The 26,203-nt window shown below is 39.1% G+C and overlaps 2 protein-coding genes across 15 annotated transcripts in view; one reads left to right on the forward strand and one right to left on the reverse strand.

Moving 5' to 3' along the window:
• Positions 1 to 223: 223 nt before the first annotated feature.
• Positions 224 to 16,483, reverse strand: LOC123775080 (uncharacterized oxidoreductase ZK1290.5). Of its 9 annotated transcripts, none has more exons than XM_069319315.1 (10): positions 16,345 to 16,483; positions 14,949 to 15,028; positions 14,431 to 14,555; positions 12,868 to 12,991; positions 11,503 to 11,588; positions 10,926 to 11,105; positions 6,813 to 6,983; positions 5,276 to 5,446; positions 3,958 to 4,097; positions 224 to 1,214 (listed from the first exon to the last, which is right to left on the reverse strand). In XM_069319315.1, exons 2-9 carry the CDS (start codon positions 15,022 to 15,024, stop codon positions 4,002 to 4,004), a joined length of 1,029 nt encoding a protein of 342 aa, XP_069175416.1. In that variant the 5' UTR covers positions 15,025 to 15,028; positions 16,345 to 16,483; the 3' UTR covers positions 224 to 1,214; positions 3,958 to 4,001. The 9 variants fall into 9 exon arrangements, with proteins under 9 accessions (XP_069175416.1, XP_069175417.1, XP_045625876.1 ...); XM_069319316.1 differs by having other exon boundaries at positions 5,327 to 5,446; positions 16,345 to 16,482; XM_045769920.2 differs by lacking the exon at positions 3,958 to 4,097 and having other exon boundaries at positions 16,345 to 16,482.
• Positions 16,484 to 18,049: 1,566 nt separating this feature from the next.
• LOC123775075 (bcl-2-related ovarian killer protein) overlaps positions 18,050 to 26,203 on the forward strand; it is a 60,192-nt gene continuing 52,038 nt past the window's right edge. For 2 of the 6 annotated variants that reach the window (XM_069319318.1, XM_045769904.2), the window contains exons 1-2: positions 18,050 to 18,156; positions 22,129 to 22,233. The gene's annotated coding sequence lies outside the window, so the exon portion shown is untranslated. Of the gene's footprint in view, positions 18,157 to 21,883; positions 22,044 to 22,128; positions 22,234 to 26,203 lie in introns of those variants that run through there. The other 4 variants (XM_069319320.1, XM_069319319.1, XM_069319321.1 and 1 more) reach the window with 4 other exon arrangements.

Raw genomic sequence — 26,203 nt, forward strand, 5'->3', positions numbered from 1 at the left:
TTGGTTTAATTAGCTATGCAATGCTTCATTTACCTCTATAAACACTACAAAAGTATATTTATATACTTGATTTATGCAATGGATGCACACATTCACCTACATTAATGAAGGAAATAGATATAGAATACACTATAGTTTGCCTAGCGACCACTCGCTCTCAATGTGAAAGCTAGTTTCGTAATTAGCGTTGCAATCATTCATTTACCTCTAAACAAACAACGCATATTTATATACTTTATTTAAGCAATAGATGTATACATTCACCTATATTATGCAATGAATTTAACATAGAGGTAAGTCAATGAAACAATACTCCATTATAAATCCTCAGTTACATCAAATAACTCTCATAATGTGGTATTTATCCTCTTTTGATCATTGAAATATAGTTATTTAGAGAGAATGACATTACGTTTCGTAAGCACATATTTGCAGTTTGAAATTATACCGAAAATGTGCCAATTAGTGAAAACGGTAATGCCATGGGTCACATTTTACCCAAACTTCCTCCTGCAGTTTTCAAAATATCGGAAATATCTATTTCCGATATTTTCCATAAAGCATGTAGCAAAGATTATAACAGTCATATGAACCAAGAGCAAATGACTTGTAACGTTATTATTTACAGAGTGCGGCAAAAGTCAGATTGCAGTAGTCCTGCCTTATCTGCACAAGTGTCCTGCCTTCAATAATCTCTACTTTTAAGAGGACTTTGCCATTTTGGTCTTGCTGGTACGTAGTCACTGAAATTGGGACGCTGTTGCAGAGGCTAGACATGAGTGTGTGGTTAGATTTAACTAAGAGCAGCTTGCATGGGATTTTTGCAGTTTCTGTACCTGTAAATGATCTCCATTTACCTTCCTAGTGTGCTGTGACACAATTTTCCTGATCCTGACAAGTGTAGTGACAGAAGCAAGGCGTCACTCTGTAAATTTTTGGTATTCTTTCCACGCAATTATTTTTTCCAGCCCTCCTTGGTGGGCAGCTTTTTGCCCCCACAAAAGTTTGTGGGGTATTAAGGCAGTGTGGTGATGATGATAATCATGTATTATACTTTATGGTTGTGCTTGCACCTTGATAATATTGAGTTTGTACCCATCAGGCAAGGGGTTGTCAATCTTGGCTTGTATACCACTTGGGTCCATGATGGTCAGCTTTCCTCTCATGTTGTCCAGTGTTGCCATGTCTTCTTCACTCAAAACAAAATCATACACCTGAGGAAAAGGAACACTTCAGAATAAACAAGTTTCAAGCAAAATGTGATGTTAAATTTTTATCAAAATGTTGAGTCTGTTATATGAAGACCTTAGTAAAACCCCTGCACATTTACAGTACAGTACTTGTTCTTGGAAAATAATCCATTTATCTTTTACTGCTACTTTTTAATAAGCTTAGAAACAGCAATTGCCCACAGCACTCGCCATTTTGATCTATCAGAAATCCTACTAACACTAATCCAAACATTATCCAGTACTGTGCAAATTGTGCAAATGATGACTTAAGAAGATTAAATGAATGCAGAAGTTGGAAGTAGCAGACCATTAAAGAAGTTTTAAAAGTTTGAGAGCAGTACTTGGTACAGTTCTCTCAAATCCATGTTTGAGAATACAGTACCCAGTTCATTTGTTAAACTTTCATTTACACCAATAATTACTACATCATCCTCTGAGTAAAAAATATTTGATAATTTTTTTCTCATGAAGTTTTTATTAAAAGTGAGAAAATAGATAAAAAAAAAAAATAAGACTTTGAATGTAATAAAATGCCTCATCCTGGTCGATCCTTGGCAACCCCCACTCCCTTCCCCTTTCTGGAGCCTCTTTTTTTTTTCTGGCTAAATTACTAGTGTGTCGAGACTAGGGGATTGGTGGAGGTAGGTTAGCATTCCCATGGCAGTACACAGATGGAATTAACGAGAGAACTCGTTCACAACTGAGTGATTCATTTGTCTTTGGGCTTCACTGTTTAATTCTGTTTTGTTTACCTTGCTATTTATATTTTTTATTTTATTTATTTATATATACAGTACAAGAGTTCTTACATTCTTGTACAGCCACTAGAACACAGTGTATTGGGCAAGTCCTTAATCCTAATTTTCCCCGGAATACAACCCGCCGAATCATTTTAACAACTAGGTAAACAGAGGATACAGTTAAGGATCGGCGCTCAGTAAATCCTCCTCAGCCAGGATAAGAAACCAGGCCAAAGCACTTGCGAACCACCGGGCGAGTGCTTTACCACTGCACCACGGGATATGTTTGGTTCACCTTTCTAGTGGCCTTTTCTTGCTTAGGGTGATCTAGGATTCCCTGCTCGTTGCATCTACTTAGCAGCAGCAGCTGGGTGTCCCATTGAAAACCATCAATCCCTAACTGCAGTGTATGGGACCATACCAGAAGACAGCCCACAAATCCAGGGAAACATGCCAGGCCTGCAGTCAATATAGATATCAGTCAATGTTCAAATGCATGTGTAGTCCCCACACCAGCTGCCAATCATTCTTCTAAGGATGCATTGTAATCCCATCTGGGCAGCCAGTGGGATTGGTAGAACTATATTACTATCTGTATCTGCAAAATCGAGCTATTAGCTCTTGGACCCCGTCTTTCTAACCAATTTATTCTTCCTCTATTATGTCTGCTACAAATATTTCTCTTACACACACATGCACACAGCATGCATTAAGCAGTGATGTGGTGGAGGCAGACTCCATACACAGTTTCAAATGGAGATTTGATAGAGCCCAGTAAGCTGAAGAATCTGTACACCAGTTGATTGACAGTCGAGATGCGGGACCAAAAACCCAAAGCTCAATCCCTGCAAGCACAACTAGGTAAGTATACACATACATACATCCATCCATCCATCCCCAGGAAAGGAGCCCATAGCAGCTGTCTAACTTCCAGGTACCTATTTACTGCTAGGTGAACAGGCGCACCAGTTACCCTCACAAGTCAAGCGTGGCCACGGGCCGGGCTTGGGGAGAAGAACTACTCCCAGAACCCCATCAACCAGGTATCAACCAGGTGAAACAAACTCTGCCCATTTGTTTCTGCCACTGCAGGGTATCGAACCCGGGCTCTTAGGACTACAACCCCTGTCCACTCAGCCACGAGGCCCGTCTTGTGCAACAGTAGGAAATATGGTTATCTCTTGACTGGGCACCCAACTGTGTTGAGGCTCCTCTGTTGAATTTAATATGCCTTGAGTGCCAACCCAATGTCCTTTTGTAGAGTAAACCATGCAGAACAAATTTTTCAGCCACTGCCTTTCCATTAATACTCTACACCTACTGTATATTCATTGTGGATTGACACAGCAAGGCAGAGGGCCATAATATGGAAGGATTGTGGTTTGAGGCATGTGTCTGTTACCAACATAGTGGTTACTAATAGAAAATCTTCTGCATGGGAAGCATGCAGGAGATTTGTTGATCTCCTTCCCCCCTCGCACCATTTGGGGGGGGGGAGGAGGTAGCACTAACAACTGGGAGTACTAGTTCGATGAAGTGTTGCTTGTTTGTTTTCTTTCTGGAGAAGTTCTTTTTGCTCTTTTCAGAGGTAGGTTGCAATTTTCACCAGATTGTGGTTTGTTTTGAAACAGATCACAATTTGATTTTGGGCCTATCTTTCTGGGTGCCCTCCCCAGTCAATGCCAATTATGACATAGTGGTACTTTGAATGTAAAGTGCTCATAGGCCATTGCACCTCTTAAGGGAGAGGTGCAATGGTCTATGAGCCTATAATGACCTTCTTTGCTCCCTGGGCCTCTCTAAGGGAGCCAGGTTTTGGCTCATGGTACCCGGTAGGCAAAGGAAATCCTGTGACTGATGACCCCAAACTAATATAGCACATATCAGTTCAGATAGTTTCAACGAGCCGACAGGGCTACCCACAGAAAAGGCATAAAGCAATTATGTAACTGTTCTATTAGTGATCACCACACAGCCAAACATACCTCAGAGGCAGTGTGTGAGAGCTGTCACAGGTTATGGGGAAACGTCACGCCACACAATTTGGGTCCCACGACATGTGAACGCCACAGTGTAATAAATCAAGACTGTTGCAATCTCTTTGAGACAGAATAAAGTCAAACACCTGCAAAGGGCAAAGATTAGTACACTAAGTACTAGCAAGACACAATCAAACCAGGATGTCTAAAGTTTATGAATAACACAGGTACTGTATTTAGATTAATAGATAGTAATTGTGTTAGTGATTTAGTAGAAAGGAAAATCTGGGTAAGCAATAGATTTACACTTATAGAGAAAGATTAGTGTATACAATACAGTACTTAAACCAAGGGTCGAGATCCAAGCACTAACAGTTATATAAATTCTAATGTAGATATGAGTTTAATTTACATTATATTGTACAGTATTTTGGCCTTCATGTTGCTATTTGCTTTTTGTCAGTCAGTCTGGTTTCATGTTGAAGCAGTTTGTTGGGGCTTTTATGGTTCTTGTCCCCATGTTGGTCCTTTACTTATTGGTCTTGTTCCCATACTGGTCCTTGACTTATTTCAATCATATCCTCAGTTTTGTTGTTTATGCTCCTCTGCCATGCTTCGGGGCAATGCTTCACAGTGGGTTAGTTGCTCGTACCATACACCATGCACTCCTTACTTTGTAAAATGGCACAGGGAAACTGAAAAGGCTATTGTTTCCAGTAGACAATAAGGGTCTATCAGAATAACTGCCTTTGTTCAATTGTGACTAGTAACAGCTAAAGACTAAGCTAGGGAAGCTACTGAAGGTAGTATTTCGCCTTCAAAAAATACTCTACCACCTTCAAGGTGGTAGAGGCTGAGGGTGGATGATCAGAGTGAGGTATTTCATTGCACATGACACTTTTTCAACATGAAAATATTTCTCCTAATTTGTTTGTGTTTCTATGGAAATAGCAGGTAATATTTTATTTACTATATATACTGTAAACAAAAAAATTGCAAAGCATGATTTTTTCTTTATTTGTTTAAACCCAAGAAAAATATGGTCCAAACTAGAGGTGCCACAGCCAAAGGGTTAAGGAATAACAGTAAATAGGGGATAATAATTTTTCATCTTGATCAGTCGTGTAACATAAAATTTATACCTATCATATCAGTGCTAGAATCTCAGCCTTGGTAATGTATTGAGACACAATGGTCTACAAGCAAATTAAAACTATGTCATGGCAAACACTGATTACAAAAACACAAAAAATAAAAGGAGACATCTTTACAAAAGTTGAATCACACACAAGTGAATGCTACCATGCCCATTACTGTCCTCTACCTCTGAATTCTCTCTGACCCTGTGCTCTCTGGTGGACTTTGGGATACATACAACTCTCTTCTGGTGATTCCACCGAATAAGAACTTGTGCAGGAGATTTGTTGTGCACACTTGCAATCTCTTGAATTCTAGGCTCATTAAGAATTTGGCCATTGGCTAGTGGACAGTAACCCTATAATATAAAAATATATAATTCTTTTATACATTTATCAACTAGACAATATTTCAAGGAGGCATGTTGTAGGGCAGCAATCTTACATTACACTCTAAACAAAAAACCAGCGTTGAATGTAATGAAACGCCATTTTCTGGATGAGCCCGGGAGGCTCCCTGGAGCTATCGGGCTAATATGCAATACATTAGACCCGGGCTTTAGTCAATGGAGTTCTGCCCACCGGGACCATGAGCCAGAACCCTGGCCCCCTCAGAGAGACACCAGGGAGTAATGGCCCTGGAAAATCCCCATGGTTGGGGGTTTACCTTATCTGCCATCAACCAAGGTTAGACACCCAGAAAGGTAGGCGTAACAAAACAGGCCACAAGGTAAGAGAAATGCAAAAGAAAGCCGAACAAAGAGGTAGAACTTCCTCTATTCCCAAGCAAATATTACACCATGCTGTCACTTGCTCGTCCATGCATCTCCCCACTGTGCCAGCTACCCAACAGGCTGGAGGTGAAACAAAGCATGAAAAAGCTTATGGAACGGGGCAGAAGTTACATCGACACCGAACACAAGCTACAGTGGCTCCGCCAGCACCACACGATACGTGGCGACAGTAGTAGACATTAAATGACGATCCTGAAAGAGCTAAGATAGAAAGGACAAGACAACCTATAGAGAGAAAATGGCAGAATGAATGCCAGGAAACTTCAAACTGTCGCTGAAAAGAAGCTCTCAGGTGGGACACCTTCAACCAAGCCACCTGATCACCAAACAAATGGTGATAAATTGGTGATAAACTCCTCTTCCCTCCCCTCCCCCTCTCGGGAGGGCTGCGTGCACGAGCGGTGCGGCGGCGGTGTATGACGTTTGCTTGTTTCCTTGGGTGTTGAGGGAGTTCTGACTCTCTTCAGTCATCGGTTGCAATTATCTTTCCATGTGGGGTTTGTTTGGTCATGCTTTCCTTTCTGGGTACTCGGTCGAAGGCAGACAAGCAATGCCCCCAACCACATGGGGTTGTTTTCCCTAGGCCAATGCTCCCTTGCCTCTCTGAGGGGGCCAGGTTCTGGCTCGTGGTTCCCAGTAGGCAGAACTGCAATTGACTAATGCCCCAGACTAATATATCGCATATCAGTCCGATAGCTCCAGGGAGCCTCCAGGGCTCACCCAGAAAATGAACTTTCATTACATTTAATGCTGGTTTTTTGGATTTCTTTCATTTTATCATCAATTTAGCAAAAGTAATTTTCAAATGGTTTTGTAGTGAAAAACATAATTTTGTGCGTTTAAATACAACATATGTACTTGGTGCTCACTGACCAAACACATGCGTCCTATCTGCCGACAAATATAGATATAATTAGAATTAATAATCTACCTTAGAGTTTTCCATCACTCGCTCTACATTAGTTGATTTGGGAATAGCAGGAACCTTTCCCTGCAAACTCCAGCGGATCAGGATTTGAGAGGCTGTTTTCCTATGAAGCTTGGCTATTGCCTCCACTGTAGGTTCCTTTAGGGCCAAGCCTTTAGCAAGTGGAGAATAGCCCTGATTACATCAAACAAATGCCTTAGTAACAAATCATGCACCCATGAATATACACATTCATGCACATACAGTACCTAAATATCAATATGTAGCATATGTATATATATAAATACTCACCTATTTATATACAATATATTAACAGATACTGTACATATATCCATACATATTTGTTTAACTGTACATACTGTACAAATTGTATTTGATATTTGTACTAACTGTACAAATTGTATTTGATATTTGTACATAATGTACAAATTGTATTTGATATTTGTATATACAGTACAAATTGTACTTGATATTTGTACATACTGTATAAATAAAAGTACAATAAATGCAAAAATATAATTATTATTCTCAAAGCACAAAGAATTATAGACACAGCAGGAAACAAGCACTTTTTTTTCAGATAAGGGTCTATGAGATCAAAGACATTCTCTGTCAGTCCAACATTCTTGGTCCAGCTAGATCATTTTCCACTCTATTGAGGTGGGAAGAAATTTGTCATTAGAAACAAGAGCAGTTCAAGAAATAAATTATACTTTAGGCTTCAACTCCAATAGGGCAAATTAGTCAATAAACAGAAAATGGCAGACATTACATCACAACAACAAAAAACAATAACACTGGAGATCTTTTACTTCATATGACTGTCTCACTGGAGAGAGTACTCAAAAACACAGTAAACATATATTATATATATATACCATTTATATCCTCAAGGATATACCATGAATCCTCAGGGAGGAAATCATTCACCATCTTTCAGTGAACAACCTCGTACAATCGACACAAACATGGATCTGTTAACAACAGATCCTGCCTTACAAACTTGCTCACATTTTTGGAGACAGTAACCAGCTACTCAGACAAAGGCCTTCTGGTGGATGTAGTATACATTGATTCTGCTAAAGCTTTCGATAAGGTACCACATGAAAGACTGGCAAGGAAATTACAGGCCCATGGAATAAATGGTAAAATATTAGAATGGATAAAACAATGGTTGAAGGAAAGAAAACAAAGGGTCATGCTAAATGGAAATGAATCTGAATGGAGAAATGTGATAAGTGGGGTGTCACAAGGGTCCATTTTGGGACCTACCCTTTTTGTCATATACATACATCTATGACAGATAAGAATATTACAAATCACATCATCAAATTTGCAGACAACACAAAGATTTATGGTAAAATGGGAAATTATAATGATATTGAAGCCTTACAAAGAGTTCTACATGAACTCCACAAATGGTCAGAAGATTGGCAAGTGCTTATTAATATTGTCAATGCAAGACCATGCATGTGGGGCATAACAATCCATGCCATGACTACCAAATTAATATCATTACAAAACAGCAGACTGGCGAAGAAAGGGACCTTGGAGTCAAAGTCCACCATTCATTAAAAGTTGCATAACAGGTGGGTGCAGCAGTCGTAAATGCTAACCAAACTCTTGGGATAATCAAGCGTACTTTTGACTATAAGGAAAAGAAGGTAATGGTTCAACTGTATAAATCTCTGGTGCACCCTCATTTGGATTACTGTATCCAAGCATGGAGACACCATTTTCAGAAGGACATAACTGCTCTGGAGAAGGTGCAACACCGGGCATCAAAAATCATTATAGAGCCAAGGCATCTGTATCAGGAAAGCTTGAAGGCCTCAGGGCTGAAAACACTGCAAACCAAGCATTACAGGGTGGATCTCATTGAAACTTAAAATACTGAGCAAGTAAGAGAATGTTGATCCGGATATTTCTTCAGAAGGTCAGATGTAACACAAATAAGGAGCAACAGATTCAAGCTCAACAATCCAAAATGTAGGACTGTGAACAGGAGATGCTTTTTCACCCACCGGGTTATTAACCCATAGAACTGCCTACCCACCAAAGTCATATCTGCCAAAATTGTGGCAAGTTTTAAAATATACCTAGAAAAGATCATCAAGGCAAATTGGGGGGGGGGGGCCTTCGACAGCACCCGGTTTCTTGTCCTCATCGAGGCCATTAGGGTAGTGGTCTTAAGTGAATCGGGTAAATATATACATATTGGAAAGACCATTCAAAACTACAGGATTATCATACTGGAGAAAGTACTCAACTACAGGATTATCATACTGGAGAAAGTACTCATAACTACAGAATTATCATACTGGAGGAAGTACTCAGAACTACCTGATTATCATACTGGAGAAAGTACTCAACTACAGCATTATCATACTGGAGAAAGTACTAAACTACAGGTTTATCATATTAGAGAAAGTACTCAGCTAGAGGATTATCATATTGGAGAAAGTACTCAACTACAGGATTATCATACTGGAGAAAATACTCAGATCTACAAGATTGTCATACTGAAGAAAGTACTCAAAGATACAGGGGTGTCATACTGTACAGTAGTCATAACTTCAGGAGTGTCATACTGGAGATGCTCATAACTACACAGGTGTAATATGATATTTCCAAAACCAGTGTGAAAAATATATATCATATCGTAGGTCTCCGGGTGGGAAAATGAACCTTCTCTAAATCACCCGAGAACTGCACTAATGCCCTAAAAAATATCATGCTTCACTAGATATATAAACCAGATTTTAGTGCAAACTGGTTTCTACTATATAGCACTGAACATGGAGGTTTTGGATGCACACCTACGGACACGTCCAGAGATCGACTTTGACTACCCCCACGAATAATGCTTTGCCATAGACATAATAAGTTTGGCATCTTTGAATACTCTTCCCTTGCAAGTTCTTCAACATCATCTCACATAATTTGTTGGATAAATGTGGCCTGGTTTTGACCAGTCCTGGCTCCTCATCGGTTGCAACTTGACGAGGGTCCAGGATGGCATAAAATGTTGTTACTTTCCTTTCTTTTCATGTGTGTGGGTTGGGTATGAAAGCTATGTTCATGGTGTCCCATCTTCCCAGTACTCTGTCATATGAAACTTTAAAACTACTGACAGTTTTGGCATCCACCGCCATCTCACTTAACTTGCTCCAACATTCTACCACTGTACTGTATGTGCAAAAAGAGAACTTTCAATTTTTTTTTTAGGCCATCTTTGTTTCCTTAGCTTAATTCTATGACCTCTTGTTCTTGAAGTTGTAAGATCTTTCTTAATATTGGTTCCATTTCTTTCTTTTTGTGTTCTCTAGGCCTTCAGTAGTCTCCACTGAACCAGTTGTGTTTCCTAATTATGCATCTCTAGTTTTGGATGAAATTTTAGGAGCCTTTGTCATAAATTTTGCAAACATTTTCATACATCTCATTCAAATCTTCAACTATCGACAATATTTCTCGGTGAAATCCACCGAAGAATTCACCTACTTTCCTGTATTGTCTTTATTTATAAAGTAGAACTCCTCTGATACCTCCTTTTCCACTGTCTCTTCTCTCATATAGTAAAGGATGCAAGCAACAAGTGAACTAAGCTAATGGAACACCGTGGCCCAACTAATGTATGGAAATCCCAAATGGAGAATCACACACATGCATGGAAACTATTTTATATACATTGCTGTCTTGACTACCCTCATTTGGCTCAATATTAAATTTTTAATTTTAACAATGCTTCAGTCTACTGGCCCTTACAGTGCTCCTGTCATTACATGCAATTTATTCCCAGTTGATTCTGTAACTGTTTTTAGACCTGCACACCTCACTGTAGCACTTTTATATAGCTGCACCACTTAGTTTTTAATAATAAACTTTTAGAACCTTTACTTCTAGACCATTCACAATTAAGATACTGTATTATACAATCTTTTCTCAATTAATCCATATGTTGCTTCATAAGTTATACATTGATTGGTGATTAGGACAAAATAACTAAAGATAAAATTATCTTAATGTTATCTTCACATAGTTAAAGTTATCTTCATATATATACAGTATTTTACGATGAAAATATCTTACCTCAAACTGGATATCATATCATCTCACCTCAAACTGGATGCTTCTTTCTGCACAATATTCTCGGAGCTCTTTTGGGTTGTTATACGGGTGAAACTCACACTGGTTGACATGAGGAATGACTGAACACTCCTCCATGATCATTTCTAGATGCCGTTCCAAGAAGTTACTCACACCAATCACTCTCACTCGTTCTTCATCAAGTAGTACCTGGAGAATACCAGATTCAGTTACCCCCTCCTTTTTTGCATGACCTGTGATTTAAGTACAGTATTAACTCAATGTCTAAGGTCTCAAACATAATCATTACAACTTCCTATGTGACCTGTGATTATGTATGAGACCTAAAATCTGAGACCTCGTACATAATCATTAAGACTTCCTGCAAGACATGTGACTGAAGCATCTTTCAAAGTTCAAAGTTTCATACAAAGTTATGACGACTCCCTGAACAAAATTGAAAGAAATATTATCATATATGCTGACAGCATTCATTCCTACTAAAAATGGAAAGAGAAATGGTCATTTTTATGCCTATATTGTACTTTTGTACTACAAATCCCCGACTCATTTGTTTTAATCTGCAAAAACAAAAAAACAAATCAACCTCTAGTGTCCGCCATGTGTCCCGCAAGAGCTGCTTCTTATCCTTCACACTTGATGGAACATCTGGCCAGTGAAGAAGATACATATCTGAAATAACAAAGTATAATGATATTAATGCCTTTATGCACAACAAAATCGTAAGAACGTGATATACCTATGAGAAAATATTGAAGCCATTTGAAGTGAATGAACCCACCTCTCTGGACTACCCATGTGCAGACTTTTACCTTATTTCATTGAATATAAGAAAGCAACATTAGGTGAGGAGGTGGACTTGTAGGGTAATGAATATTACACGCAAGGAAACCACTCAGTTTCAGAATCCACTCATCAGAGCGATAAAGAATAACAAACCATCTACAATCCATTATTCTTATGTTCTTAGGTTTATATGTTTGGATGTCAGTGCCAACAAATATAGTGAAACACCCTTTTCTGAGTGGTCCCTGGGATGCTTCCTGAGCCACAAGCCATTCAGACCACGTTCAGACAATGTCACTATGCAAGGACTCTCATAATCTTTCCCAAAAACCTGATAAGAATCCTATTTAAATGGTTTTATTAGGAATAGATAATGGTCAAGTGGGGCCACAGTCAGGAGTCTACTCTCCTCAATTTTGATTACTAGTAGAATGCACCTACAGATGCTATTAATAGAACTCCATGCAACCCATGCCCACAGTATCACTTAATGATGAAATATATCATTCCAATTATAATGACTATGTACAAGGTTAAGCTATCAATGAACATGATGTAGGTGATAATGTTCACAGTGCGAGGCACACAGCCACAGCACACAGCTGCAGTTTGATGCTTCTACGCATCATGAAAGGGGGACCTCATGTTTCTTTAGTAAATGAACATGTGAAAAATTATTCATATTCAGGATTTAGTGACCAGGATTCTGATAATAATTGCAGTGTTTTGGCTAGTGTTAGCGATGTGCACAGTATATCAGGCGGCACTTTGCTTCCACAGGTGCTGTTGGCAACTAATGAGTGTGTGTAGTTATCCTGTGCTTGGATCAATAGTTACGAGATCACCACGCTCGGCTGAAATGCTTAGTGGTTTGTATTGGTGTATAAACATAAACAATTAAATGTAATGTATGTATACAGGGAGATAACAGCAAAATGAGAATGTTTTATTGTTCTAAAAATATAATGTGATGTACATTCTACTGACAGGAATATATTTATGCATACCAATGTTTCATACATTCATTCATATAAATTACATTATTGACAGCAAATAGATAATTGCACTGAACAAAGCCACTGAAAAAAAAATATATATATATAAAATACTAAATGCATGTGGCAACAAACCCCCTTGAACGAACACAAATTATAGCGACACTTACCTAGGTACTCTGAACCTAATCTCTGACAAGAGCCATTGAAGGCCTCTCTGGTAGTGGTGGTGCCATAGTCCGTTGGCCAACATTTTGTTGCCAGGAAGACTTCTTCACGAGGTACTCCTGACTCCTGTAAATTTAAAAAAGAAAATAATAAAATAAAGCATTGTGTGGAACAAAATGTCTATCTTTGGGAAGTACCTTAATAATAAAGGTAGATAAAATATTCTCCAAACTCTCAACAAAAAATTCCAAATGCCAAATGAAAAAAGTCAAAACACTCTACAAACAAATCTAAAACTTCCAATAAAAAAAATCCAAAATGCTGTATAAACAAATATAAAATGCCAGAGAAAAAATCCAAAACACCCGAGGGAAAATCCAAAATGCCCAACAAAAATATTCCAAGTGCACAACAGAAAAAAAAATCAAAACATCCAATATAAGTCCAAAACACCCAGCAACATTAACAAATTTGGTTAATGTCCCTGATCCTAGCCAGTCATGTGTTGCCTTGGACCGTGCTTCCCAGTCTGAATTTTGTTCTTCGTCCTAGTGCAAGCTCCTCCTTTTTGAGTCCCATTTTTGTTCTCTGTGGTTAGTTAGTTTCAGGAAGGCACTAAGGATGGATGCTCCTCAAAAACCCAGCATTAAATGTATTGAAATGCCTCTTTATGGATACGCTCTGGTGGCTCCCTGCCTCACTCCCTACGCACAAGGTTAGTGGTTCATCAGTGTGCTGTTTATCAGCTCCAGAACTGAGACGACAGTTGGCTGCAAGCAGAAGCCGGGCTGCCCAATGGTGGCATTTACTACCAGTGGCTTCACTCTAATTGTGAACATTTCTCTTGTTCTATGTGAATTGTTTGCAAAGTTGTTTGGCATTTTCTAGGCTTTTTTTTTTTTTTGAGATATATACAAGAGTTGTTACATTCTTGTACAGACACTAGTACGCATAGCGTTTCGGGCAGGCCCTGGAATACGATCCCCTGCCGCGAAGAATCGGCAGCTTTTGTTTCTGTTAACCCTTCAGTTGTCTGTAAAGCTTTGCTGACTTTCTGGAGGCTTTCCCAGTGTGGTGGCAAATTGTCACTTGCTCTGTAGCAATGTGAGAGAGGAATATCCAGGTTTTAGCTCTGGTCCTCAGTAGGTCAAACAGAACACCTGCATTTTATGTGACCAAATAGCTTTCAAGTTACAAACATCCAGTTTACAACCCTTTTCTTCCAAACACATTTTGTTCATTAGTTGGTAACTGCCTGTAATTAGAGCTATGAAATAAAGAATATATTTAGTGGTTAAATAATACTTTTGCAAGTAAACTCAAACAAATATATTGCATATCTCATGTATGTGGACTCTGTGAATAACACTTATTATATAAGAGAACAGTAGCACATATTAGACTAGGAAATTATGAGAAACAATTCTTATACTGTACTGGCATATACTACATAGAATGAATACCTCTGTGGTTAAACCTACTGAATAATAATAAGGTATGTAATCCAGTATTGCAACAAGCAATAGAAATATAGAAATCAAGTAATGTCATCATTAGACCTTTACCTCTACAGCTCGAGCAATGTACGTCTCACAGCCATACCGCTTAGCTGTGTCAATGTGTCTATAACCACACGTTTTGAGTGCATAAACCACAGCCTCGTGGCTGTATCCACCATTATGAGATGTTCCTGCAATGCAACATTAGTTTGTAAGTATTTTGATCACAAAGAATTCATTTACTTAACATTGAATTGGCTAGAGTTAAAAGCTATTTGTCAATGCATTATATTGAATACTGTATATAATAAATCATAAAATCAGACATCATAAAATGAGTACTGTATACTGTATATATAACTATGACATCATTAAACTGAATACTGTATATACACTGCAAGTTAGCTGACAACCTAACTATGAAAACAGTCTAGCTGAATACATGGTAATAGGCATCCATCATCCACACCAGCATATACTGCACCACACCAGTGAGTACTCACTACACTGTAGACAAGACAATAATATAATAATCAAAACATTACTGTAAGGTGAAATTAATACTGATATACAAAACGTCTCACCTAAGCCAAGGATTGGCATTTTAACATTGTTGTAAAGTACCACATGTTTCTCTGGACTTGTGTAAACATCAGCCATTAGTCTGGAATATAAATATTATAATTAATACAGTTTTTGTCTGACATTAGGTTATTTCTGCCTAATTAAACATTATGTCCAACATTAATAAACATTAGTTTAGCCAAGGTAAAGTAATTTCAAAGAGAAAGTGCTAAGTTGGAAATAATACCGCTGCAATGCCACAATCCCACACCAGAAAATTCCATTTTATTACGGTGAGCACCGTCGCATCACTAATGGAAGATGTTACATTGTCAAATGAGATGACCTGGTGTATAAATAAGAGGGGGGGTTGAAATTACCTATAACTCAGTGAATATATATCACATGACATGAGTTTTGTACCACAGTCTTGCCATATGCCAGGGCAACTCACTTTTTTCTTTTTTTTTTTTACAAAATTTGTACACACATTCCAGTGACTTTTTTTTTAAGTACTGTACATTGAAATTCATAAATGTCCTCTTAAGTTAGGTTATCTTTATCCTATTTAAACATTTGGTTTATATCCAACATTAGTAAGCAAGAGATAAGCCAAATGATTAACAAAAAATAATAATTCCTGTTCTTAGAGACAGGAAGCCTGGACTGGTCAGTTGAGCAGCAGCCTCATATCATGCATTGTCAGTGTTCAATCCCCAAATGGTTCAAGCAGTTGTGCTCCATTACTTCACTCCCTCTTTATCCCAGCTCCTTGTGCTTCTATACACAAGCACAAGTTATGCTTGTATTATAATTATATACCTTCCAAGTGCAATACAGTATAGTCATACTGGCTTAGTTTTCTTCTGATAATAACTTATGATAATTGTCAGTTCAGCACTAAAACTGTACGATGGAATAGTGGGGATGGCTGATATGCACGTCACTCAGTCAATTAAACACAGTTGGGTCTGATTAGTTGGGTGACCACACGGTCAACCTCATCCTTGACCTAAGGGGGAGACCTGACAAACTTCTTCGGAACACAGGGAAGCCAAACCCCTTCTTTGTTATCACTTGAGATCATGTTATGATCAATGTCACCTCAGATAACTGGAATGATTGCCTGCAAAATAAATTGAACTCAGTAATAACCCAATTATTTCAGTGCGACTCCGTTTCCCGTCAAGATTCTACGTGATACATTAACCTTGAAAACTTGGCACCTGCTACCCCGCTTGAAGTCCCACTCGCTCTATAACACATAAACCAAATTTATTTAATTAAAACTTCTCCTAAAGCACATAAAACCTTTGCTAAATAAGTCAGAGCGTCTATACCCTTAATACTGAGCTGTGTTTAGTAAGAGACACTTCTGCAATAAGTCAAAATATATGTTTAACTTAGGTCGTTCACCTGTTGCACACCTGACGAGGCAGTGATCAGCTGCTAAATGTAAACATCACGCAGCCAGTATCCCAGACGGCCGCGTTCACTTGGAATCCCAGACAGCCGCGTTCCCACAGAATCTCAGTTAGTTCATCTGAATTTACTTGAATTTACATGAGGGCCGCTATATCTCTAGTGGCCTCGACGAGGATAGGAAGCCGGCGGCTTGTCAAAGTTACCTCCATTTGTCTTGATGTTTTTATTGAACTGGATTTTGAACCATCATTTGTCGTGATATTTTCAATGAGATGGATGTTGAACTGCAGCAATTATATTTTGGCATTTTCTGCTTCCGCAGGTATTCACCTAGTTGTATTCACCTAGTTGTTCTTGCGGGGTTGAGCTCTGCTCTTTCGGCCCGCCTCTCAACTGTCAATCAATGAACTGTAACTAACTACTAACTAATTTTTTTCTTGCACCCCCCCCCCCTAGGAATGCAGCTCCGTACCAGTTGTCTAACTCCCAGGTACCTATTTACTGCTAGGTAACAGGGGCATCAGGGTGAAAGAAACAGTTGAATAACTACCTTCATTTCCTTAAAGTCAAAGGTTAGCCTGACTATTCCTAGGGTTTGGTTAGCTTTTTTACTGCAGCTCCCACTTGTTGTGCAACTTTCAGTTAACGATGGATTCTGACTCCAAGGGCCTTTTCTTCATCAATATGCTGGAAGTTAATGTTATTAATTTGGTAACTGTGACGTGGGTTGTTATGCCCCACATGGAAGGTCTTGCATTTGTCGATATTAAAAAGCATTTACCAGCGTTCTGACCATTTGTGGAGTTCATGTAGATCTCTTTGTAAGGGCATCAATATAATTTTCACTTCCCACTTTACTATAAATTTTAGTGTAATCTGCAAATTTGATGATGTGGTTTGTAATATTTTCAGATCCATGTCATTAATGTATATGACAAAAAGATTTGGCCCCCACTAAATGGACCATTGATATGTCCCCAAACCACATTTCTCCAGTCAGATTCATTCTCATTTAACACCATTTTATGGTGTTAAATGACCATTTAACCATTTTTTTCATTCTCATTTAACACCATTTTATGGTGTTAAATGACCATTTAACCATTTTTTTCATTCTCATTTAACACCATTGTTTTATCCATTTTTCATTTCTTTATTCCATGTGTCTGTAATTCCCTCGCTAGTCTGTCACCAAGAATAGTGTCAAATGGTTTTTTTTTTTACAATGTAGGTTAATACAGTCATTGGTGGTGGCGGGGGTGGTGTAGGTGGCGGCTGGGATGGTGGTAGTGGTGATGTAAGCTGTTGCTGGGATAGTGTAGTGTAGGTAGTGTAGGTGGGGGAAGGGGTTGTGTAAGTGGGGGTAGGAGTGGTGATAGGCTTTCCATAAAAGAGTATCATATGTCTTGATATGATACTTTATGTCTGCCCATTATTTTCGTTTTGACTAGTTAGAGAAACCAATCCGTCGACACAATTACGAAATCGTTTAAAGCTTTACTAATATGAACAGTCATATTAGTTAAGATGAGAGTCCATGACCATAGTACTTAAAAACCTCCTCGGTAGCGTAGATCACGAGGGGACAAAATATTAATAATTCAAATGTTGATTACAATCCAGATGGCAGGATGACGTGTGTCAGCCGTGACGTCATCACTTTCACCCTTAGCCGACCAGTCGTCCTCCCAGCCTGGCCACCTCAGTACATCTCCATCCGACGAGTAGGGAGGTTGTGGTGCTGCACGCGTTGAAACTCTTGTGAGAAGTCGTTTATGTAAACAATTTTCCATATTTTGATGAGTGAGTTGAATCTGTTAATATAAAATTTATTTGTTAGGTAGAAAGATATGTTAAAAAAAAATTGATTCACGCTAGCATGTATAGTTGAAGAAAAAAGGTACTTGTAATAACCATATCCAATAAACCTCCGACTTTCACCAAAATGCGGGTGTTTGAAGTGTAACCAATAATGATCCTTGCGGTCGTCGAGGATAACACACAAACCGGGTTATATACGGGCACAAGAGAGTGATATCACACCAGATATAAACATCTCAGGGGTCTGCATGGTCTAGGAGGACGCTACCGGTCTACCACAACGAGGCTGTGCCAAAGTAATTGCTGTCACTGGTTCTATATCAGACACTGGTAGATAAACTCCAGGTTCTAGCAATAAATCATCCATAATTAAGATTAAGATGTTGTCAGGGACTATAGCGGAAATGATGCATTCGCGCGAGAAAAAAAATATGGCCAGTTACAATTGGTCGAGAACCGGTTTGTTAGGCGAAGTTGCATTGCAACCTGTGGCTTCCCTCCCGCCCTGGACCTGGCTTCATCAAGCAGTTACGCGAGTACTTAGGAACCTCTACATCTTTTTTTCCCGATCTTTGGCGGCTTTTTAAATGTATTAAACAGAATGGACTCCGCAGCACCAGGAGGCTGTGTATAATGATAACACATTAATAAATAAATTAATTTAATAAATGTTTATTCAGGATAAAATTACATACATAAAAGATGAGTTACAAACAGAATGTTGGATTTCTAGATAGAGTAGTACATACTATGCCTAAAGCCACTAATACGCACAGCGTTTCAGGCAACATTTGATTGGAAAGTTTCCATGCTCGTAAACTGTTTAATAAATGTAAACAAAGCCGCCAAGGATTGAGAAAAGCTGTACAACATAGTATAACTTATACCATGTCGTGGTACAGTGGTAAGGTGAATGGTTGGGTGTAGTCTGGTCGGTGGTTCGAGTCACCTCGTTGCTCCAACTGATGTTCTCTTTAGCAGTGCAATTGTTATATCGTGTTCTTGAAAATATCCTCATGCTTTTTCCATAGTCTGGTAGTACTGGCTGACATTTCTTGCTCCTGGAGCCTAAGATTCGACAAAACTACAAAGGGAGATGGGATCTTACGCTATCGCATCTGCTTCTTGACGTATACATTCTACAAGTGCGAATGTATCTTTTTATAGTCCATGAAGTTGGTTAACAACTAAACTAAACCATAATAATGGCAGCATATGTAGTTTTCTGGAAACCTGTAGCTTCATTGGTGTCTAGCTGTGTAGGCATTAGTCAAATGTTTAGTTTTCGCCTCATCAGTTTCTCAAATTTTCTCTCCCTTCTGCTTTTAGTCTCGTTGTACAGCATAGTGTCAGATTAGGATTGTGATAAAGCCTACACCACGATTTGTCTTCTTTGAGGGGGGTCTGTGCAACGGGTTATGGGGTTTGCGGGTGCTGGAAGCTCTTGTTTTGGGTCAATAGTGTAATTGACACCCTTTTTTCGCTTTTATAATGTGTGCTAAACGCTTTTTTTTGTAATGCATCGAAAGTTTTTTAACGCCAGACGTTGTTTTGGTTTTGTAGAGTATTGGACTATCTGTAATGTTCAGAATCCATTGCTTTGAGTCTCTGTAGTGCATATAATCTCATTTTGGGGCTCTGTATTGCATATAATCTCATTTTGGGGCTCTATAGTGCACATAATCACTCATTTTGGGGCTCTGTAGTGCACAGAATCATTCATTTTGGGGCTCTGTAGTGCACAGAATCACTCATTTTGGGGCTCTGTAGTGCACAGAATCACTCATTTTGGGGCTCTATAGTGCACATAATCACTCATTTTGGGGCTCTGTAGTGCACAGAATCATTCATTTTGGGGCTCTGTAGTGCACAGAATCATTCATTTTGGGGCTCTGTAGTGCACAGAATCACTCATTTTGGGGCTCTGTAGTGCACAGAATCACTCATTTTGGGGCTCTGTAGTGCACAGAATCGCTCATTTTGGGGCTCTGTAGTGCACAGAATCGCTCATTTTGGGGCTCTGTAGTGCACAGAATCGCATTCATTTCGGGGCTCTGTAGTGCACAGACTCACTCATTTTGGAGCTCTGTAGTGCACAGAATCGCTCATTTTGGAGCTCTGTAGTGCACAGAATCGCTCATTTTGGGGCTCTGTAGTGCACAGACTCACTCATTTTGGAGCTCTGTAGTGCACAGAATCGCTCATTTTGGAGTTCTGTAGTGCACAGAATCGCTCATTTTGGGGCTCTGTAGTGCACAGAATCGCTCATTTTGGGGCTCTGTAGTGCACAGAATCGCTCATTTTGGGGCTCTGTAGTGCACAGAATCACTCATTTTGGAGCTCTGTAGTGCACAGAATCGCTCATTTTGGGGCTCTGTAGTGCACAGAATCGCTCATTTTGGGGCTCTGTAGTGCACAGAATCACTCATTTTGGGGCTCTGTAGTGCACAGACTCACTCATTTTGGGGCTCTGTAGTGCACAGAATCACTCATTTTCTGGACGCTGCTCTGCGTATCAGTGGCGTCATATAGCTTACATTGTGGACCTGCAAATACTCCTTTTTATCATAATTAAGTCTTGATGCAACTATTCTAGACTATAACCTATACTACCATGAAGGATTACATAGTGCGTCAAAACCGAGTTATGAAATGCTAATTAAGATATCCTCATCTTGCAGGATTGTTAAACATACAGGAGCATGTGGTCAGTAGCGTATGTTTGGAAATTTTTGGATTCTGTATGAGGATATTCTTTAGAACACGAGTGAATAAAGTAATGACAACGCTTCGTGTAGTACCTCGTGTCGCCAGGTCTGAAGGATCTAATGACTGGACATTTCAATAATGTAGTGTGTGTAGACATTTCAATAATGTAGTATGATCACGGAGATTACACATGGAATGCTCAGGGTTGTGAGATTCGTCACCTGTAGCCACCTGCCACAGGTAACGGGGACCCAATACTTGTATTTATATTTCAAATGTATTTTATAGAAATACAAATAATTATTATTGTGTGTTTCTGTCTTGTCTTTTATTTTCTGTAACAATTTCCTCGTTTTGAAAAGCAAGTAAGGTTTGTTGCCATTTAAGAATTATTAGGGAGCTAAATAATTATAATAATAATAATTTATATTTATATAAAATGCATTTGAGACACGATACAGTAGAATATTTGTGTGTACACAACGTAAATTATATTATATAAAGCCACTAAAGGTTGATTGAAAGCTTCAGCGTCAGAATACGTTTACGGACATCCTGTTTGATTAAGTTCATGATCATCACTTTTGACAGACAGTCAGGATGAGGAAATCTCTGGCTCTTGCACCAAACATGGTGCTTCCTCTCATTCCTGTCCTCGAGCGCCGATGTCGTTATAAAGTGACAGTTGTATATTATTTTCCCATTATCAGAGGGACAGGAACCCTACTGGGCTTACCGACATACATATAAAATTATACAAGCATTTTATAAATAGGAATTTTGCCTATTACGCCATACAGTAACTATACTGTGCTAGAATAAACTGTAATGGAAAGTCTTGCGGTGATACAAGATAATTTAATTTCAAATTTACAGAGCCTGGTTTATTTTAATGAATGTGAGATACAGAAAATGATAAATACAGATTTATTTGCTCCACGAGGCTGTAGCGTAATGTCGTTGACATGCGTGACTAAATTTAACTTTTTATAGATGTAAGTGAATGTGGTGAAGTTTCGATTGCTTTTGTTTGTACAGATGTGCATAAAGAAACTTTGCACTGGTTCTTTGAGAGAGTTCTTAGGCTACGTGTTTTGTGACCGCCAAGTTTACACATGAAGGCCACAGCTGTATCCTCGGCCGGCAAAATAAAAAATCTAGTGAGTAGACAAATTTGTTTTAGTAAGAAAATGTGTGTATCAAGCTACATATTACAGTATATGAAGGTTTTTGTTGTCTTTACAGCACCAGAACGCAATAATAACCGTAGCGAGCACCTTGATTGATTGGTGAAATCTCCCTAGCGACAGCTGGATCATTTATAGACCAAGAAGAATTAATAATTGCAAGGTAAGATGTAGTCAGATCCACTTTGTTCTAAACAATGTTTTGATAATACGAAAAATCTCTAGTGAGAAATATGTGAAAATTGGGTGTGAAATATACCGGGAAAGGCCCGATATGGTTCACACAAAGGTAAATTGATGTTTTTGAAGTGGTTATGTGTCAATTTTGTTAGTCATGTAAAAGTTAAAGATGCATGAAAACACTAATTCACAGTTTGGTAATTAAGAACACAATTAGTGACTGATAAAATTTTTGCAACAGAAATTAACTACTGTTCTACACTTAGGTAATTACACAAACACACATTGATTGACAGTTGAGAGGCTGGGACCAAGGAGCCAAAGCTGAACCCCCCCACAAGCATAACTAGATGAGTACACACACACACACACACACACACACACACACACACACACACACACACACACACACACACACACACACACACACACCAGCAATAAAACAAGCAATAAGGAACTATACGGCAGAGTAGAGAGGCAGAAAGAAAATTTGGGAAAGATATATCGACTAATGGAAGGTGTATCAAAGATTAGTGTAGCGACTCGTGGAAGGTGTATCAAAGATTAGTGTAGCGACTCGTGGAAGGTGTATCAAAGATTAGTGTAGCGACTCGTGGAACATTTATCAAAGATTAGTGTAGCGACTCGTGGAAGGTGTATCAAAGATTAGTGTAGCGACTCGTGGAACATTTATCAAAGATTAGTGTAGCGACTCGTGGAAGGTGTATCAAAGATTAGTGTAGCGACTCGTGGAAGGTGTATCAAAGATTAGTGTAGCGACTCGTGGAAGGTGTATCAAAGATTAGTGTAGCGACTCGTGGAACATTTATCAAAGATTAGTGTAGCGACTCGTGGAACATTTATCAAAGATTAGTGTAGCGACTCGTGGAAGGTGTATCAAAGATTAGTGTAGCGACTCGTGGAAGGTGTATCAAAGATTAGTGTAGCGACTCGTGGAAGGTGTATCAAAGATTAGTGTAGCGACTCGTGGAAGGTGTATCAAAGATTAGTGTAGCGACTCGTGGAAGGGTTATCAAAGATTAGTGTAGCGACTCGTGGAAGGTGTATCAAAGATTAGTGTAGCGACTCGTGGAACATTTATCAAAGATTAGTGTAGCGACTCGTGGAACATTTATCAAAGATTAGTGTAGCGACTCGTGGAACATTTATCAAAGATTAGTGTAGCGACTCGTGGAACATTTATCAAAGATTAGTGTAGCGACTCGTGGAACATTTATCAAAGATTAGTGTAGCGACTCGTGGAAGGTGTATCAATTAGCACATGTTCTTGAATAGGGATATCATAGTCATCCAACAAAATCTTATAAAATAAATTCAATTATTCATAAAATTGGGTCTTCGTAGAAATCGGAGAGAAAGTAGAAACAAATATTGGCTGATGTTGATAAATTGTGTTCAGAATAAACCATTAGGGTTTGTTAATTTGCTCTCGCAGAGTTAGCAAAAACTGGTGGCGGCGCTAATGGTCACAGTCCAGTATTATTGGCACGTATCTTGTGTGAATTTAAATATACATGTGGATATTTAATTATAACGGTTATCGCTGGAACGTCATTTATTTTTACCTGCTCTTAGTGATGATAACGGATTTGTGCACGTTTTCTGTATTAAGGGTTTCTTTAAAAGGTTTATCATATTTTTGCATGTGATTGGAGAAGAGTGACTGTCGAATTGTCACTGTAAATAATAATAATTTGTCACTGTAAACAATTTGCTTCTGTACGAATGTACGGAAATGTACGAACGCATTCAACCCACCTAACACATCGCTGCCGATGCTTAAGAAACGTCAGTCACAGGTGCGGTTTATATCTTTAGTAATACGTCGCATTTAATGGTTTGGTTGATTGCGTACAAAATGCGAGGGGAAAAGATGACAGGACGGGGATGATTAGCGGCGGTGATGCAGCGGTTTGGGTCGACGGCCATCAAACTGGTTCGCTTGACGTGGTGTCGTTAATAAATCATTTAATGGTCAAGATGGGAGTTGATGTGGGTCGACCCTGTCACTCATTGGTGTGTGTGTGTGTACTCGCCTATTTGTGCTTGCGGGGGTTGAGCTCTGGCTCTTTGGTCCCGCCTCTCAACTGTCAATCAACTGGTGTACGTACAGGTTCCTGAGCCTATTGGGCTCTATCACATCTATCTGTGTGTGTGTGTGTGTATGTGTGTGTACATTCGTGCTTGCAGATTCGAACATCTGCCTTTTCACCATTAGTGGTAAATTCATTGACCTTTTCACTCGGTTATCATATCATAATTATAACTATTGAGTTGACTTCGACAACTTCCTCATCTAATCTGTTCCATTCATTTATGATTGACTAAAAAGCAGAAAATGATCGCATCTCTGTAACTCATCTGTGTTTCCAGGTTTTTAATTATATAATGGGTATAAATTGGGTATGAAAACATAAGAATGAAAGTAACTTGCAGAAGGTCTATTGGCCCATACTTCCTCTTGCTGCTTCATATTGGTTCGGGGTCTTGAAGTAGGTAGAATATAGTTGTGCATTAATTGGCTGTTGATTGCTGGTGTTGACTTTTAGAAAAACAAAAAAAAGTATTGACTCCAAAAAAGTCAACACCAGCAATCAACAGCCAATTAATGCAGAACTATATTCTACCTACTTCAAGACCCAGAACTAACATAGAGGCATCAAGAGGAAGTATGGGCCAATAGGCCTTCTGCAATTACTTTCATTCTTATGTTTTCATACCCAATTTATACCCATTATTTCGTGTTCTGGCATATGCTCTATCACCTCACCCAAAACTTTTGTACCATATCACCTCACCCAAAACGAGTATCAGTATGATACTCGTTTCATTTCATAAACTACATCAGTATGATGTATTTTATGTGTAAACTAAGTCTTTGAAAATGTAATAAGCATTACGAAACGCGTTCAGGCGTCAGACCAGAAATAAAGAATGAATTTTGGAGAGTTAATTTATCAATTGCTCTCGACAGTGAAGAAGAATGTAAGAAATATTGAGAAGATTCGTGTTAGAATTATTAATGTTACCCTTTCGGTCATATTCAACAACATTATATATATATATATATATATATATATATATATATATATATATATATATATATATATATATATATATATATATATATATATATATATATATCCCTTGGATGCATCCCACACCAGTGTCTAGGAACCTATTTGCTGCTAGGTGAACAGAGGCATCAGGTATGTGAAGGGAAGGAGCATCCCTTACGAATTTACCCGAATACATAAGCTAACACTCACCTCGCATCCTCATAAACATCCGCACACTCACACGAATCACAGTGTTTCTCGTAACCTCATGTATACTGTAGAGAGAGAGAGAGAGAGAGAGAGTGAGAGAGAGAGAGAGGGGGGGGGAGAGAGAGAGAGACAGAGAGAGAGACAGAGAGAGAGAGACAGAGACAGAGAGAGAGAGAGAGAGAGAGAGAGAGAGAGAGAGAGAGAGAGAGAGAGACAGAGAGAGACAGAGAGAGAGAGAGAGAGAGAGAGAGAGAGAGAGAGAGAGACAGAGAGAGAGACAGAGAGAGAGAGAGAGAGAGACAGAGAGAGAGACAGAGAGAGAGAGAGAGAGGGGGGGGGAGAGAGAGAGAGAGAGAGAGAGACACAGAGAGAGAGACAGAGAGAGACAGAGAGAGAGAGAGAGAGAGAGAGAGAGAGGGGGGGGGGAGAGAGAGAGAGAGACAGAGAGAGAGAGAGAGAGGGGGGGGGGAGAGAGAGAGAGAGAGAGAGAGACACAGAGAGAGAGACAGAGAGAGACAGAGAGAGAGAGAGAGAGAGAGAGAGAGAGAGGGGGGGAGAGAGAGAGAGAGACAGAGAGAGACAGAGAGAGAGAGAGAGAGAGAGAGAGGGGGGGGGGGGGAGAGAGAGAGAGGTAACTCCAAGCCACAAAAGACTTACATCAAC

The sequence above is a fragment of the Procambarus clarkii genome, chromosome 92, assembly GCF_040958095.1.
Source record: "Procambarus clarkii isolate CNS0578487 chromosome 92, FALCON_Pclarkii_2.0, whole genome shotgun sequence".
NCBI classification, from domain to species: Eukaryota; Metazoa; Arthropoda; class Malacostraca; order Decapoda; family Cambaridae; genus Procambarus; species Procambarus clarkii.

Excerpts from the sequence above, each read along its gene's own strand:
- LOC123775080 (XM_045769920.2), bottom strand. The coding sequence starts at position 15,024 with ATGGCTGATGTTTACACAAGTCCAGAGAAACATGTGGTACTTTACAAC. Across the intron at positions 12,992-14,430 it reads ACATTGCTCGAGCTGTAGAG|GAGTCAGGAGTACCTCGTGA; the intron begins GTAAAGGTCTAA and ends TTAAATTTACAG. Across the intron at positions 1,215-5,275 it reads GGGTCAGAGAGAATTCAGAG|GTGTATGATTTTGTTTTGAG; the intron begins GTAGAGGACAGT and ends CCTTTTCCTCAG.